Source organism: Dysidea avara, chromosome 1 (genome assembly GCF_963678975.1).
Source record: "Dysidea avara chromosome 1, odDysAvar1.4, whole genome shotgun sequence".
NCBI lineage: Eukaryota > Metazoa > Porifera > Demospongiae > Dictyoceratida > Dysideidae > Dysidea > Dysidea avara.
This window is the reverse complement of record NC_089272.1, coordinates 28,665,339-28,679,060: the sequence shown is the minus strand read 5'-3', so window position 1 is coordinate 28,679,060 and position 13,722 is coordinate 28,665,339. Positions and strand designations below refer to the sequence as shown.

General features: G+C 35.8%; 1 protein-coding gene across 1 annotated transcript in view; it reads right to left on the bottom strand.

The window, feature by feature from the left end:
* Positions 1-399: 399 nt before the first annotated feature.
* The window catches only part of LOC136260766 (uncharacterized), a 215,166-nt gene continuing 201,843 nt past the window's right edge, over positions 400-13,722 (bottom strand). The window contains exon 6 of the mRNA XM_066054642.1: positions 400-874. Within this exon, the coding sequence (XP_065910714.1) occupies positions 765-874 (110 nt within the window). The 3' untranslated portion in view covers positions 400-764. The remainder of the gene's footprint in view (positions 875-13,722) is intronic.

The following is a 13,722-nucleotide window of genomic DNA, read 5'->3' as shown; positions in this document are numbered from 1 at the left end:
ATAAAGGTTCAATGTTAAACTTTATGTTAATTCCAATTAGTTGTATATTAGCATTCATTCTTGGCCGCTTCAGATATCAGCTAATTCAATTGCCAGTTACTTTCATGGGTGCACTTTTTTTTACAACCAATGCTAGGTGTTTTTGCACGGATTAAAAAAAATTTGTATAAGTAGTTTGATTCTTGGCTGCTCCAGATATCAGCTCTTTAAGTTACCAGTTATTTTTACTTTCATGAAGTCTTTCCCTACAACTGAGCTGTTTTTAATTATAATTTTATTGGATTACAGGTACTTGTAGTTTCTTGGACGCGCCTTTTTTTACAGCAAAGGTGTTTTTGGAGTGGATCAGATATACTGTATGTATCTTATGGAAATTTACACTCTCCCATTTTAAGTACGTATGCATAAAAATCATATAATTTTGATACAGCAAAACTATGAGTGACACTGTACACTGATGACCACAATGAAGTTGCTACAGAAAGTGCTACATTAAGACTGCACACTATAAAACAGCATAAAAGAAATACTATAGGAGTTTTCAAATTACACACATGCACACTCAAATGTGTTAATTATGACATCACTTGAAGCTTTGATAATCAGGATTATCATTCATGGTCACCATATCACTTGTACCATAGGCTGGATTAGCTTCTAGCTTCACATCACTCTTAGTAATAGCAGGTGTAATCACTGTGTCATACAATGGTACCTGTTGTGTTGGTTGGTGGGTAGTCTTGTAAATATTCTCAAATTTTCTCTTAACAATGACAAATGTGATCAAAAATGTGATGACAACAGAAACAGTTAATGTGATGATGAATGATGAATGTCACAGCAACAGCTACTCCAGTGGATAGTGAACTTGAGTCTATAACATTAACAATACATACAAATCATGTGCCCGCACACACAATTACCGTATTGCCTCAAATTATGGCCAGTCTTGTATAAACACCTAGTCCTGTTTAGTTGCCAGGGGTACACAGCAGCATAACAAAAATAAATGCTGGGTCTCGAATAAATGTCTGGTGCAGCCATTATTATTAACAATTCCAGGCGGTGTTATATATAAATGATGAAGAGAAGAATGTTTTATAGAGTTCCTTTTAAGCTTGAATCTGTGGAATATGCGGTGGGAAACATCAAGGAGAGCCCATGAGAGTACAACACCAAGGTATGAAGTTGACTCATGAATGCTGATCATATAAATACTGGTCTTGTATAGTTGCCTGTCTCATTTAGTTATCGGGGTAAAAAAACTGCTTGAAAGAAAGAAACACCCAGGCTGTATTTCGAGACAACACAATAATGCTATTTTTTGGCCTATACATGTATGTTTACAATGAAAACTCTATAATTATAACAGTTATGCTCTAAATAGAATTTGAATTCACTTAAAAATTATTTCTTCTTGTGAGAGAGATATCTATTGGTCTGAGAACAACCTGAGTCTGAGCCTGGTGAAACTGACTCTATAATATTAACAATTTGGAAATTTCACAAGGGGAATAAAGATTACTGAAAAAAGCCACAAAAGATGAAGGAATTGCCTTCAGCAGGTTACAACAAGTATTTGCCTTCTTCTGTGTGTCACCCTTTGTTTTATCTATGATTTACATGGATATTTTCTTCTTCATGCAAGGAAATTGTACCAAGTGTTAACTTTCTGTGTTGATACTTTTATACAGAGGTGCATGTTTAGATGCCACAAAACTATTTGAAGCATAAAAGGGAGTAGATGCTTGTAGGTGAACTTCTAAAACAATCACATGGTGCAACCTAGCATTTAAACGATCAGAATATTCTACCATGCCCTTAATAATCAGAAAATGACTAACACACCCCTTAATGAACTACTGTACTGCAATCAGCCGCAGCTTTGCTGCAGAAAAAAAACATTAACACGTGTCAAACACGCCTCTTATATCTACTGCATATGTGGCTTACTGGAGATACGCAGTAAAATTGAGATATTCAAAATAAAGCAGTTATAGCCACATGTGTATACTGTATCAATGCTAAACAAAACTTTACTACAGTAACTAGTGCAATAAAAATTGTTAATTTATAAATGACATAGGGTTCCAGTGATAAAAATAGTAAAACAAGAGATTTGATATTACAACACAGCTTTGTGGGCAAATCCCTACAGTGTACTATTGAATTGAACAGATAGGTGGCAACATGCCAATGCAGGGATTTTCTTACAAAACTATATTGTAATAGCCACCATCATTCATATCTCTTGTTTCACTACTTTTTATCACTGTAACTTTACTTCACCTTTAATTAAAAAAATAAGTTTTCATTGCACTAGTAACATTTGAGTCTCTTGGTACAGGGTGACTTGCTACATACATAGCTACACATCTAATTTTGCCATTGTTTGGTGTATGTATTACTCTATATAATGCACAGTGTTAACTCAATAAGCACACTGTTACTGACAAAAGTGCTTACATTTATCATGGATGGTGGAAACAGGAGAGGAAGACAGGGGTGCCATGGCCCTCTCTGTGTTAGGCACAAAAGATCGAGATACTTTAATAGAGCAGTCAGCTACCCTCACATTTTATCTCTTTAAACTAAGCGGCTACAAAACATTTTCCTATAACAAGAAATTGCAGACCTTCTAGAAACTGAATGCTTGGGGCATGCCTCCCCCAAAATTCTCCAAAATTCTCCAGAATGGCATTAATGAATATTGTATGATGCTTATTATATCTATGTTGATAATGTCAGATGCATACATATGTGACCAGATCTGCAGAAACCGGACATAATCGCATCAGCCTAAATTTACAGTATAAAGCACTGGATACAAATATACACATATTATAAAAAAAAACCCGTAAATTTTTAAAAGCCTTGTGAACAAAAGATCAAATATAAAAACCTGGATATCAACTTATTCCCTTACTCAAGAGGAGTTCTAAAATCTTTGTTTCATTTCAGTACACCGAAGGTAATGTAAGTTATGGGTGCTTGTTTAGGTCATGTCAAAGCGATAGTACGGGATCAACTTTTCTTCATTGATTTCGTCTTTGTTTGTGGTGAAGGAAGGTAGCAGAAGAAAAAATTACCCAGTAATGAATTCTGCTAATCATGGCGAACATGATGGTGCAAGTCTTGACTCTGTTTAGTATTGCGTTTGTTAGTTTCAACCGTTTTAGTAAGCACCTGTAATTTATTTTCCCTATACTTGCTGTAGAAATCAATCTTTCTATTGTTGCTATTTTGTAGGGCTATAACTCCGAAAGATCTCAGCATATGAGACTTTACCAGAGCATACACTTGGCTAAGTAGATTACAAATATTTAATAAAACGAAATTTGAAAATGTGCGATATTGTACAGTTTTCGCAGACCATATGTATGTACTGTATCATACAATATGGTAGTACTCAGTGTTGGGAATAACACATTACAAAAGTAACGCGTTACATAATAGTTACTACATTTTGTGATTTCAAGTAATATAACGTGCTACTATTCATAGTCTAGTAATATAACTTAAATTACTTTCAAGGAACCCATTGTTTGTTATATTAGTAACGAAAGTAACATGTTATTACATAATGCATTACTATTAGAGTTCATTAGCGACGTGTAACAATATTCATAACACATCATCAGGTCCATTACTAACCAATTAGTGTTACTCAACAGCTTAGTAGCTACAATAATCTACTGTCCCGGTCCCATATAATAAAATTATCCATATTAGTTCACACCTCAGACAACTGGTCACGTGATTTGCCAGCAATGTTTAGGTATGGCTGAAGTGGTAAAAATAATGAACATCTCTACACAGGTGCAAGAAGCCAGTAGCTATATTTACACGAGTGTTTACTATATGCTAGCTCGGTAACTAACATGCAAGCCTGGTGTAGAAAGGTGTATGGTCAGAGCAAAAGTAACTTATTGTAATATATTAAGTTACTTTTCATTTGGAGTAATATGTAACTATAACTTATTACATTGTCCAAAAGTAAAGAGTAATATGTAATATATTACATTGACAATGTAACTTTCCCAACACTGGTAGTACTGTATATAAGGATCATGAACATTAAATGTAGGGTCCAAAAATATCACCTGCAGTTTGACAATACCTTCATGGCACCTTGGCAGTATTGGCTATGTATAACCAAGCTCAAAAGTGTCTTCAGAGTAGTCAAAAATGCTTCCGATAAGTTGGAACGGAGTTTAGAGAAACAAAGGAAGTCACCTACACCTGAAGATACATATATTAGTGGACATTTAATCCCTAATTCAGTATTTTTATTTAAATTCTTAATTTTTCTGTATTAGGGATCATGAAGGTTTTGGCTTTTCTGACCAGAAATATCACCCTAAAACCAGCCTCACAATACCTTCATGGCGCCTTGGCAGGTATAACCAAGCCCAAAAGTACATTCAGTATGACCTAAAATGCTTCCAAAAAGTTGCTAAAATTTATTGTGGATTTTTTTACTGCCTGACTGCCTGACTGACTAACTAATTCCTTCAGACAAACAAAACTCAATAACAGCTAAGGATATGTGTTTGATTTTTTCACTGTGCGATGTAACTTCAGCCTGACAAGTGCCTTTTGGCATACTGCAGTATGTACAACATTTGTAAACAGAAATTGTCTGTATTTTCCATAGAGACTGGATTAATTGCAGAGGCACTTCTCTGACTGCTATTCATTTGTAAAGCTGTGTAATGGGCTGAATATAGCTTGAACGCAAAGCATATAAAGGCCACTTCACTTTCAAGTCAATAATTGATAATTGGGGCACATGAATCATCAATATTTTTTTGTGATGACTGGATTGATTGCAGAGGCACTTCTCCTATACAGTTCTTCATTTGTACTGCTGTGTAACATGCTGAATATATGGTATGCAAAGTTGCAAGTCCTAATTGTCCATGATTAAAAAACTCACTTACAAAGCTGAGGTGTGGCAGCCATTTCATTACTTTCAAACAAAACAAGTGCCATGGAATTTTATTAGCGAGTTTTTATCGCTTGCGATTAGAACTCATGGCATTATGTTTGGGCGGTACTGTAGTTAAAAGCAAAGCATAATGGCCACTTCACTTTCTAGTTGATAATTGATAGTTCTGGCATGTGTTCAGACAAAAGCATTAATGTAGGTGTCATTCTTTCTTATAATGCGGTATGCATGGGTTCACTAGTCATTATAATGTAAACTAGTATAAGGAAAAATTAAGCTTGAATAGGGATTATAGAAAAAAAGTAGGAAAACACAGGTCACCTACACCTGCAGATATACTAGTGGACATTTAATCCTTAACAGTTACGGGTGTAGACTGAATTAGAGATTTAATATCCACTAGTATTTCTGTAGGTGTAGGTGACCTCCCTTCCTTCCCAACTTTTTGCTTCTATGATTCCTAATCAAACTTTACATTTGTATACATATACTTACTTATTTTTTGCATCTACAAATGTAATCTATCAGCATTAATTAATAGTTTTACTATGGCCTCGAGGGATTTGCCTGATATATATGCCCCATCAGGTAAATCCTGAGTGGCCATGGCATGGGTAATATATACCACTCAGGTACGCTCACCTAATAGGTGAAGGAAAACAAATCTGCATTCACCACATTACTTTTATATAGAGGTTTGTAAACATCGATTGTGAATTAAATTGTGAGCACAAAAAGAAAAGATTGTGTTTTGCTAGTTATAATGATACTTTTTAAACCAAATAACCACTTTGTAGATGCCTAATATAACCTAAGGTGCTAAAGTAAGCAGTCAGGAGTATAGGTTGAGAATGTTGTAATGTGGTTGAAATGTGCTGTGTAGAAAAATGATTCCCACATTGTGAAAATGATCATTTTAGTGATGCCTAGTAACTGAACTATGAATGCTGACTTACTCAATTATTTTTCCTTCTAAATAGTGCCTAACCTAACTAAAGCAACATGTTAAACTCAAACCCACAATGCAAAACTTTAAGCAGCGTATATAAATAATCAAAGATGCTTTGTATATTGTACTTTGCGTGGGAGGATCAAAGCAATGCCTCATATCGTATTGTCCATACAGTACTAATCAGCTGCATAACTGTACTGTATGAGTCATACAGTACAGTTATGCAGCTAATTGGGTAAATACAGTACAGTTATGCGCTTAATTGGGCAAATACAGCACACTTGGGCAAATACAGTACAGTTATGCGGAGAATTTATTTAAGGAATGTTACGTAAACAACACACTGTAAATCGCTAAAACCAGCCTAACTAATCCTACGAGTTTGTTTTACGGCTAGGAATAGATTGTATAAACAATTACTGACCGTCTGATCACGAAGCTTTTAAACACTACTCCACTAAGACAGCATAATTGATCACTGTAAATCGCTAAATCTAGCTAAACTAATCCTATTAGTTCGTTCTACGACTGACTAAAAATAGATTATATGAACACTTACTGATATCCTTACCACCGAAAATCGCAGCGGTTTGAGTACTAGAGAAAACGGCTTTGAGCCAGACATGACCAGGAAGTACAATATAACACTTAAAGCACCGCCTTGCTTGTGTGTACGAAAAATACAGTACTCGGGGGGTATCTCGAGGAAAATACAGCACTCAGCTTTGCCTCGTGTTGTATTAGCCTCTTGACACCCCCCTCATATTGTATTTTCCGTACACACACGCGGTGGTGCTGTATCTCTAACATACAGCATCAAAGGCAGTTGCGGTCAGGGCTATATTATGATATCACCCTGTGATCAAGGCAATACATGAAATAATAGCCTTGTGGTTTCCTTTGATCTGAGGTGTCAAAGTGGTATATAGACCTTTATATATACATCCATGGAAAGTCAAAATGTATACAGTGAAACTGGTGTATTAAGAACATCTAGGGACAAACCAAAAGTGTTCTGATTATCAAGGTGTCCTGATTTTCTAGATTAGTTTACAAAGTAAGGACCATTACCAAGTGTCCAGATCATGCTGGTGTCCTCATTGCCAAATACGGGTTCTGCTGTACATGTGCAAACTTGCAGCTAGAATCAATCTGAAATGTTAAAACAGTTCAGGTTACTGAACAACTGGCTAATTTAAATATGCCATGCAGTGTTGGGACAGTTACTTTTTATAAACTAGTACTTGCAACAGAACTATTTAGTTACAGTTACATATTACCCAAAAAATAAAGTAACTATATAATATTACATATTATACAAGTGGAACAAAAAATTAGGAATTTTCAATATGAGTAGGGATCAAAGTAATAAAAAGTACTGAAACAAGAGAGATTATCTACCACCTGAAGTCATGCTAGTACACACGTAATCGCTACTTCAGTTGCCAAGATTTAAGATATAATGGGCACTGAAGTAGGGATTACGTGTGTACTAGCATGACTTCAGGTGGTAGATAATCTCTCTTGTTTCAGTACTTTTTATTACTTTGATCCCTACTCATATTGAAAATTCCTATTTTTTTGTTCCACTTGTTTGTGTACTTTTACAAACATTGCATGAATCTTATCTTTTATGTGCATGCAGTTTCTATTACACAGGACACTAAAGTTACTTTTCCAAGTCTTGATGGTAGTATTCCCTTTGCCTTTCTGCTGACTCAATGTGAGACTTTGCCAAATCTTTGTTAAATGATGTTTTGGTGGCTTCAGCTGATTTCTCACGCGACGCTGTTACATTTTTGTAGTACTCATTAGCATGATGCTGTGATCGGCATTCACTGCTGTACTTGTCCTTTCTCTCTGAGAGTATAGACTCTCTATGAGCTTCATAGTACGCCCTGTTATTCTCCTTCTTTCTACTCTTCCGCGCCGCTTCCTTCTAAGGCATTGCCGCACCCAATATTGCCTCAGAGAAAACACACAAAGCAATAATAACCACAATACCCTTAGCTAACGCTATTTTGCTATGAATTATTTCTAATATCGCTCAAATACTTGAGGTAGATACGTTGTTTACAGCAAAGAAATGCGTTTACAAACGCAAGCAATATTAATTTTGCCGGTTAACTTTGCCAGAAACAAAAGATATAAGTCGCTAAATATATTCACTTACACGTACAAAGCTTCCCGATTGTGAACAGCTCGCTCTTCCTGCTCAAAATCAACTTCAAACTTTCAACCACGTGTATTCGAATATTTTACCGCGAAGATTATGATTACTCTATTTAGCAAGTACTCTTATTGAAACGGACGGGGCCGTTCATTGAAGCCATTTGTGGAGTTATTAACACTACCTGTAGTGCATCCAGGACGATGGCGACATTAAAGAACGATGAAAGGTAAGACCCTAGCACAAGGATTGTATTTCTATCGGTGTAGGAAAGGTTTAATCTATAGGCAAAGTGAGCCGTTTTCATGCAAGAAGTAGGACTGTAGCTGTTGCCATCTTCCCGCTAGGCCTGGCTGAAGGCATCAGTTAGGGAGTCAGTCACTAGAAAATTCGATCAGATAGAATTTTTTTTAAAATTCGTGGAAACTCATAGGATGCATTTCGTGTCATTTTGAAGGCGAAATCGTGCTTCACTTTTGTAATACAATACTGCTGAATCGCCGAGATGGTTTTGCAAGTCTGCTTTTGGTGCGTAATTTTTTGGCGGGAAATCGTGAATCTTGACGATCCCTACCATTAAGTACTACCGTACTTAATGATTAGTTTGTGTCCACAGTTTTAAGTTGTCACGTGTGAAACTACCACCTTATCACGTGACATCATGCGTTGTTGGGCAATGTGCAAATCTTGGTTGTAAGTAAGAAGCTGGTGAATAAGCTTCATTCAGTAGGCTTCATTACTTCATTGTGGCTAGGCATTACACAGTGGATTACTAATGAGATTAGTAACTTCATTACTTGTAGTAATAATATTACATTATATTAGACTCATTACAGTAACTATATTACTTAGGTAATGCATTACATTAGTAAGTAAAGTAACTTGAGTTATATTACCTGCTTTTATAGTGTATTTCGTTATATTAATTACTTAGTTACCACAAAAGTAATGATATTATGTAACGCATTACTTAAGTACTGTAATGCGTTACTCCGGAGAAAAATACTCCTTTTTCTTTTCATGTTAAAGTAGCCAATTTGAGTCCTCGAAAAGTTTGGCTTGAGGTCTTTGTTTTTACTATTGTTTCCTGAACCTACATAGATTGACCTTCTTTTCACACACTTTACAAAAACGAATATATAAAAATGCAAATGTATACCACAATTGTCTTGAAATTTGAGGACACATTAAGGTACTGCACTGTATATTTCCATAATAGTCTGGTATGAATCTGATAAACATTTGCAGTATTACAGACAACTATTGCAGAAAACAGATTGATTTTTGTCATGCAACAGGTTAAAAGAAATAACTTGAAAATCAGTTTGTATATGTATAGGTTAACCATCATACAGCTAAAACTTATGTTGTTTAAAAGAAATGGCAGTGACGGCAACAAATATCATGGGGTCAAAATGTTTTAACAGAACAGACACCAAGAAGCAAAAAAAAAAAAAAAAAAAAAAATTGCATGAAACTGTCAAAAGGTTGTCCAGGGTTAAACCAGACTCCACACCTAATTTCCAAGTGCTTCACCACTGAACCATTGTTGTTCAGTTTGTTGTTCTCTATATACCTTATAAATGAACTAGTATAATATAATTAAAAATTATAAATTTAAAAATGACGTAGGGATCCAAGCGATAAAGAGTAGTGAAACAAGTGATGAACAATGGTAGCTATTACAGCATAGCACAGTGGGAAATTCCTACTTTGGCATTGAAGACAAAATAATTGTTATACCATGCCAAAGTAGGGATGCTATGCTGTAATAGCTACCATTGTTCATCTCTTGTTTCACTGCTTTTTATCGCTTGGATCCCTACTTCATTTTTAAATTTATAATTTTTAATATATTAGTTTGTTTAGTTCTTTGTTAAAGCATACAGCTAGCTATAAACATGTGACTGTTCTATTAGGGTGATTACTGTATTAGAGTATCTTAAGTCAGCCTGCATAAGTGCGTGCTTGCTCAAAAAGGGGTGTGGTCAACATGGTTTCGATTGATGATTAGACTAGAGTATCTCGAATCAGCCTACCAACTTGAAGGCATGTGGTCACAAATACAGCTAGCGTAAATGGCGCGTGGTCATCGTGGTCTTGATCGATAGATTGGTAATACGTAGAATAAAGAATGGGCGTGATCTTGTGACCTTTCATGGAGTACCGGTACCTCCGTACAGTAGTGTAGTCTAAGCACCTTAAATAATTTTGTGGCGTCTATTATGCTGCTTATTGATATGGAAAATTAATGCCTCGATATGGTTTCGTTGGATGAAGAAGAAGACAAGCAGCCTGATTGAAGATATAAGAAAAGACAAGGTGCACAGCTCGTCAGAACCCTATTCCGCCGACCATCACTCAAAAAAGGAAAAAAACAGTTTGGCCACGCAAGACTATCGGAACCCCAAAAGGCACATCCCACCGGTGAGTTTGTTGTTGTGGTGTAAAATGGTGGCTGTGCGCTGCTTTATTTGGGCTCCAGGCTTGCGACTGTGGTCAGTGAGTGAGTGAGTGAGTGAGACGAAATTTCAAGTTTTGACTATTTAAAAAAAATTCTATATCTGGTTGCCTGTAAGCATTTTCTTGTTTTTGACGCTATATTTGATGTTAGATGGACTAATATTAATCTGTAAAGGTGATTTTTGTTGTGTAAGAAGTTTCTAAGCTGGTTTTTAAAGGTGTTTTTGGTGGCGCTCGTCGTTTCGGGGGATTCCTACTTAAACAGTACTACTGTGCTGTTTGATACTCAATAGTAAAAGTTGACAAATACAGCCCACTATAACTATGTTAATTAAAAGTACACCATCCTAACATTTTTTCATAATTTTTATAATGGCAGCTATCGTTAAGTTTCTAACCAACTTAGAGACCTGGTAGCAGGATTTTATATATGTATGTAGAGACCTCATTAACTTTCAAAGAACAAAGCATACCATGCCTGTAATATTGTTATACAACATGGCTAAAAGGCTTGCCTAGGCAAGCACTTGTAGGCATATGATGTTTGTGTAGAATACAGTAACTAGAATAAAGGTTATGTATGATGATAGTCTTCTAGGTTTGATCATAGGTTTACATGATCTTCAGGGATGACATGCATATCACATGTACTATAATATACTGTAAGCATGCAAATATATATTCACATGTACACAATCATACACACAAACAGTATTACCGGATTGTGATTGAGTTGGCATATATACACAAGGCGCACTACTACTAGTAGCAGTAAATAGCATCATAGTTGATGAAATTGATGTAGTTACCAATGACAATGTGGTTATGGAGGGTCCAACCAAAGTAGTCACATTAGTAGTGACAATGAGAATATCACTAACTGTAACAGATCCACAAAGAATATTCACAGCAGCTACAGTCACATTATAAGTTGTGTTAGAAGATAGTTGTGTTATAGTACAGTAATTGATGTCAGTGATGTTGTAGATTCTCTGACACTACCACCATCATCCCTCCAGTTTACAATATAATAATCAGCATCATCCACCTCATCCCACCGTACAACAAATGATGTACTAGTAGTGTCACTAACTCTGATGTTCATTGGTATACCAGGTGGACCTGTGGTATTTAAATACACAACAAATATACAAATAGTGATATATCCTGCAGGGTCAAAGCAAGGGTAAATTATTGTGCATATTTACGCATTTAAGCTTATACAAGTATTTCAAGTATGACTTAAACAGCTGTAAAACAAGTTTGCATGAGTGGCTCGAGGAAGTTTTATGATTGGTTAGTTTGTGAAGCATGCTATATCTACCATTGGGTGGGCTGGCACTGCAAAGTATAAAGTCTGAAGTTAAATCTTGTATCAAAAATTTTTCTCAGCACTGCTAAAAACTTATTGACCTGTATAAACTGGAAAGGAGTATTTGGCAAATGAAAGTTACACCTTTAAAAAGTTTGAAACATACAACAAGCATTTAGTAGGTGAGGGAATGTCTCAGGAAACTTATAAATATTTCAGTGATAGTATTAATAGCTACACTAATTGTGTAATGTCACTATATCTCATGTTCATTGGTGTATTAGGTGGACCTGTGGAATATTAACTATTGTTATACCAAAACCAAATTTTTACAATCCGACACATCATACAGTATGATAGTACAGGGCCCACAAAGGAGTAGGTGTGGTCCACAAAATAACATTATGCAAACACCAGCCTTGATTTTCCCTGACAATGATGAGGCAGTATTGAACCAAGCTTTCAGATCAACCTGAAATGCTTTCAAAAGTTGCTACGGAATTTAAAAAAAATTATTTAAGGAATTTTCTACTGACTGACTGAGTAACTGACTGATACTTTCAAATACGTGTAACTCGGTAACGGCTAAGGCTACAGGCTTGGTTTCTTCACTGTTCGAAAAATTCGATGTTCGAGAGGTGTGTTTTGGCATACTGCAGTACGTACAATGCATTCTTCATGGACTTACCAGTGTCCTCCTTTGTGTCCCATTCATGTTTGCTGACAGTGAAAAGTGTTGATTTGGCAGTAGTACATGATGGCTTAAATTATCAGATTAATAGTGGCTACTTTGATTGCAAAGGTGCTTTTCGAACAGTTCTTGATTCGTACTGCTGTGTAACGGGTTGAACATAGCTAACAACAAAGCGTAATGGATACTTCACTTTGAAGACGCTGATTGATACAGTGTAACTGGGGAGCGTGGCACCATTTCTTTCTTTCGATATGTGGGGATTGCAGAGGTGCTTTTCAAATTCAAAATGCTCTGTAATGGGTTGAACATAGCTGACAACGAAGCGTAATGGATATTTCACTTTTCAGACGATAATTGATATAGGTGGGGCACGAGGCACCATTTCAGATGCGGTATGCGTGGGTTCACCAGTAATATTAATTATTAACAAAAAAAGTTAACAAACAAGTACACAAAAAATTGGAATTTTCAACTAGAATACACATCAATAAAAAGTACTGAAACAAGTTGGAGTAGTCCATGATATTAAATCACAGTAAAACAGTAAGCAGTGTTATATCCCTATTGTGCTTTTTCGTTATGGTATATGAACACAGTAGGGATACAGGGCCTGAAATTATGCTTTGGAAATGATCTGACAAATCCTGTTATTTGGTCAGACATACTCAATAGTACTGTACAAAAACTTTTTAAAAGCATTCAGACATTATCCAAAAATGGTCAGAAAATGGCAGATGTCTGACCATAATTTCAGGCTCTGGGGATATATAACACTTCTTATTGTTTTACTGTGATTTAACATCATGGATTACTCCAACTTGTTTCAGTACTTTTATCAATGTGTTATGGTCCCTACTCTAGTTGAAAGTCGTGAACTTGTAAGCAGATAACACTACCTGCATAATAATGTATTAGCTTGAATTAGTAGCCAATGGCCATGAGACTAGGGACCCTCCGATTATGCCGGCATAATAATGAGCATAATAGGTGCCTGAAAGCATTGAGCATAATGCTAGCATAATAGACAGAACACTTGTGCATTACCATAAATTCTTGCTTATTAAAATACATATCACAGAATAATCAGACAGCTGACTGTTGTATTATAGTATATCAATCTTTTCTGTGACATGCATTTTGACAAGTAAGGATTTAGAGTCTGTGTTTCAGCAACTTACTG